This window comes from Nicrophorus vespilloides, unplaced genomic scaffold, assembly GCF_001412225.1.
Source record: "Nicrophorus vespilloides isolate i.1.1-1 unplaced genomic scaffold, Nicve_v1.0, whole genome shotgun sequence".
NCBI lineage: Eukaryota > Metazoa > Arthropoda > Insecta > Coleoptera > Silphidae > Nicrophorus > Nicrophorus vespilloides.
The window spans coordinates 18240-23081 of record NW_017099790.1 but is presented as its reverse complement, the minus strand read 5'-3'; the positions used below and the strand labels follow the sequence as shown (position 1 = coordinate 23081).

At 32.7% G+C, this 4842-nt stretch overlaps 1 protein-coding gene across 1 annotated transcript in view; it reads right to left on the bottom strand.

The window, feature by feature from the left end:
* Positions 1-3350: 3350 nt before the first annotated feature.
* LOC108565593 (putative fatty acyl-CoA reductase CG5065) overlaps positions 3351-4842 on the bottom strand; it is a 6513-nt gene continuing 5021 nt past the window's right edge. The window contains exons 4-10 of the mRNA XM_017925134.1: positions 4750-4833; positions 4434-4692; positions 4295-4378; positions 4132-4243; positions 3840-4076; positions 3522-3782; positions 3351-3468 (exon numbers count right to left, since the gene is read on the bottom strand). Coding sequence (XP_017780623.1) covers positions 3390-3468; positions 3522-3782; positions 3840-4076; positions 4132-4243; positions 4295-4378; positions 4434-4692; positions 4750-4833 — 1116 coding nt within the window. The 3' untranslated portion in view covers positions 3351-3389. The remainder of the gene's footprint in view (positions 3469-3521; positions 3783-3839; positions 4077-4131; positions 4244-4294; positions 4379-4433; positions 4693-4749; positions 4834-4842) is intronic.

Below are 4842 nucleotides of genomic sequence, written 5' to 3'. Positions count from 1 at the left end.
TGTAATGCACGTGATCCAATAACATTTTTTCTTCGATGTTAGGTATGGACTGAAGCATTGACACCTGAATTCAGAAACTTTGTGTTTTGTATATCCCATGTATTTTTCACTTCATATTCGTATTTTTCAAGTTTTCAATTAAGTTATTTAATAATAGTCATTCGTGAAATATTTGAACATAAAATCTTATAAACAATAAAATTATTGACTTTTAATCTAATGGCTAAAATAATTAATAAAACTTTTAATTGCTTACATTTACCTCAAATTTAATCAAATTGACACATTTTTGACATAGAGGTGAATGCCAATTTCCAGCATATATAAATATCTTGGAATGTACAAACAATTCATTGTCAGTTAATATTTTATTAGAAATATTGCAAGTTTCATAACTTCATTGATATTTTATAATAAAAACTAATGTTTTTTATCAAATCTTTTTACATCAAGTGACAATCAAATCAGTTCTAAATATTCCAATCTGCTTCAAATTGCACTGAATTTACATGGATATAATAAATATGACTAAATTGAATTATTTGTGATTGACCAGTTCCCTTCATTCAAATTGAATTTATAATGCCCTTTGAGATTACCTCAACTGGTACCGTTTCCGTAGTACTATCCTCAGGTATATTTGCACATTTCATGATTCCTTTCAATAATAAATACAATGATTGCCTTGTTAGCTGATAAAACTCCTATTAAGTAGCCGATTTGACTAGAGTAGCCCTCGAAATATCCAGGAATGTGGTCTTCATATATACCAATCACTGAAAAGAATTAATTTATGAAGAGAGCGTTTCATTGTTTTAGGACAAACCTATTGCAGGTCTAAAAATAATAGTTGGAATATTGCCGACGCACAAATCTTGTACGGTTTATGTTGTACGTATTATGTTTGACGTTCATCATTTAGCAAGTCATTACGTTCAGGGTGTGTCTATCCATAGTTTCTGCAATTTCGATGATCTTCCTCCAATCGCCATGTGGTGCGTACATTTTCTCCTCAATACAATTATTATCGTGATGACAATAACACGTAGAAACGTGCATTAAGATCTGCGATTACAGTGCATTAAATTTTACATTTTTTTAAAGTACAGATTAGCTCCCACCGGTTTTCTTTTCATTTACAGTGCCAGATGACAAAAATCACGCGTTCCTCTGATATTTGCTAATGCAGCATCAGTCAAATCTGCGGTAAATCTTATGGTAGCCGTTATGTGTATTATAATATCGATGTTACTGCGAAGCATTTCAAGATCATCCTGTGATATTCCTAGAATATTCAATAAGTTACAATTGAATTTCAACCCATAGCAAATAACTTACCGAGATTGATGCTACTGATATCTGCACTATGCATTTATAGTATCTTTAATATTTGAATATCGTGATATATAATGAATATTAAAAACTATTTCAATTGGCTGGGGTCAATGCTATTATGTTAATCACCTCATTATAAATAAGAACAATGCAAGAGATTGCAGTATGACGTTTATACTTTTAAATAATTATTACATTTATAATGAATGCTTCACCAATTTTTATAAGAGTTATACACAACTGCTACATTTTTATAATATCAATCTAATAATAATAGTAAGATGAGCGGTTGAGCAAATATTCTACATTTCGTGTTTGCCTGAAAGGTTCAATGCTCAACTTAACATTCCTGCATTTTATATTTTTCGACTTACGCGATTTTCACTGAAACTTTTTGAACCAATTAACCGCGCAATTCGATGTTCTTACTGTATATTCATGTCATAAGTATGTCGAAAAAAAACACATCTCTTTATATTGTCAACTCCTGTCAAGGATACGCACTTTCTTTGATTTTCGAGTTTATATTTATGGGTTTGCGTTTCTATAAAATGTAATAAATGTGTTACTCCTTAAGTTGACAATTATACCTATTATAAAATTTGAAGAAGGTTAAGTTCATTCGACATAGTTTAGAATGCTCTAAATTGAACTAAAAACAATTCTAACTATATAAAGAAAATATTTTTGAATTTTCTTGGTCTATCTCCTCATCCATTGATATCTTAGAAAATGTTATCAGAGTCGAACCGAAATTAATTTTCTTCCGTTTTAGGGGTACGTTCCACGTCAATGTTTATCGCTTCAGTTCCGGTTAAATTTAAAATCGAAAACAATTTAAATCAGTTAAAATTATATTTAAAAACATTTCTACATGGAGCATACATGAAAGTCAGTGATTATTGTTAGATTAACGTTAGACCAAGAGATACCACCGAAAGCAATAAACTATTTCAACCCAACCACCGATACGACCTGTCTGAGCGAGTTCTCCTAAAATTTCTCAACAAAAACCTCTCCTGTGGTGAAATTCCTGCTAAATGGAAAGTAACAATTAACGTGCCCATCCTCAAAAAGAACCCACCGTTTATATCGATCAGCTACAGATCCATTGCTCTATCATCCTACCTCAAATAATGTTATTATCAATAAACGGCAGAATAATTTCCTTATTCATCACTGGATTTAGAGACAGAAGTGGATAATATATACACCATCAGCGCGTGAATTTACCAGTCTCTACTAATATGGAGTATATTCTCGCATGCTTGTAAATACAATTTGCTTTCTATAATGTTTTTATCCAATTTTTAACAACAATCTTGACTGATCTTCACTCGCTCTTCCAAATCAATTTTAATATCTAGATTTGGATCAGGGTCAGATTTAGGCATGGTAACTAACCTAACATAGGTTAAGCGGAAAAGGGCCTTCAAACAGTGTAGTTCAGTCATGGTAGTAATATTTTCGTTGGCCTTACAATTTCTTGTGGATCCTATTATTTTATGATTAGGTAATTTGTTTTTGTTCCATTTATAGTTAACAAAAGACAGCCCAAAACAAAGAATTACACATACTGCCAATGAACTTGCTGAAAATGTTTTACATAAAAAAATATATACAGGGTGCGTAAGGTTTTAGAGGACAGATTTATGATCGCCGGAAAATTAACAAATACATACTATAAAATAAATTAAATTTATTTCCGAAAAATTTTATGTATTCAAGACTTTATATTTCTTGATTCAATGAAACCACCGTCAGCATCAATATGAGATCTAAGACGTCGACAAGCTTGACTTTTCACCCAAGAGTAAATGAGGAAAGTTCTTGTGTTAAACTTTCCCTTCAGGACGTTATAAATTCCCCTCAGGTAAGGGTTCCAGGAAGAGAACAGAACGGTTTATTTTTTAGCTTTCCTTTATCACAGGATGTATTTCCGGATGGAAAATTTCATCGAATATTGTGGGCACAATATGTGGGTAATATTATTCTTGGTTATTCAAAACTTAGGATTACTTAAATTGTATTTATTTTGACGATCGTTAAACTGTTCAATATAGGACAGAATATAACACGTATCCTATAGTAGAATAAACAATAGTATGGACTATATAGTAAATAGTTTTTAATCTGAAATAATAATAGTATTAAAAAAATAATAAAACTAGATACGAGAAACTTACATCGCGAATTTTGTGGGACTCGTGAGATGTTCAGTAAATTCCTGTTTCAAATAATGTTTGTTGATGAAATTTAAATGTTTAATGATGTTTTTTTCAATGAAATTGTGTTCGTGGACCTGTGGATCGATAATAAATTCGTGATTGGTCGGTGCGTCTGAAACGGCAAATAGAAAGTTCTTATTTTCGATCTTCCATTCGTTGGATTTGAAGTACTCGAGGACGCAGAGTCCGGTAAATATTTTCCTCTGAATAGTGATCAAGCTGAAAGTAAATTGTTGATGAAAACTTGATTATTGATGATGATAAATTTGCTTTTACATTGGTTGTCCTTTCTTCAAACAGATTATGAAATCTGCAACAATGCAAGGCAACAGTTGGAAAATCATGAAGTACAGATAGAAAAAGAGGTCGGTTTCAATTAAATGAAAGTGCGGGTACCATCTGTAGGTCGTTCTGATTTTCATGAAAGCTGAATTTGTTGCGTTCGCAAAGGTCTCGTTGTTCCAATCCATCAGATTGTTGCTGGACCCATTGTAGATGCTTACAGGCTGTTCGCTAAATTGCGAGAAAATTATGGAATTAAATATGTTTGTATATATTATGCATTTACCTTTGTCCAGTTCCTTTCAACCAAACGGAATTGATCAATCCTTTTGCAATGAAATCCACCGGCACCGATTCCGATCTGTACGACTTCTTCAAGTTAATGCATCGCATAAGGCCTAAGGCATATAAGTTGAGAATACGTTAACTCTTTAATTTTTAAATCAAACCTGATAATGCTCCGACCAAGATGCCTATATGTCCGGAGAAACCCTCACAGTAACCGGGAAGTGGATCCTCGAGAACACCGACCACTGAAATGATGACAGCTTATTCATGAAAATAACCGAATAATGATTTCATACAAACCTATTGCCGGTCTCAGAATTATGGTAGGAATCTTCCCCACACAGAGGTCTTGCACGACTTGCTCAGCCAGAGATTTAGTGAAAATGTACGTATTTTCCTTGATGCCCTTGATTTTAGCAGTAATTACATTTAGAATATGTCTATCCATACTTTCTGCAATTTTGATTGTCTTTCTCCAATCACCGTACGGTTCGTATATTTCTTCTTTTATGCATCTATTTTCGTGATGGCAGTAAGACGTGGACACATGTACTAAGATCTACATTTAGTGTCTAGTAATTTTTATTTTTTTTTATAGATTTATATATAGTTTTACCGGTTTTCTTTTAATGGCCAATGCCAGGTTACAGATCTCCCTCGTTCCTCTAGTGTTTATCAACACAGAATCACTCAAAGGAGCCTGGAACTT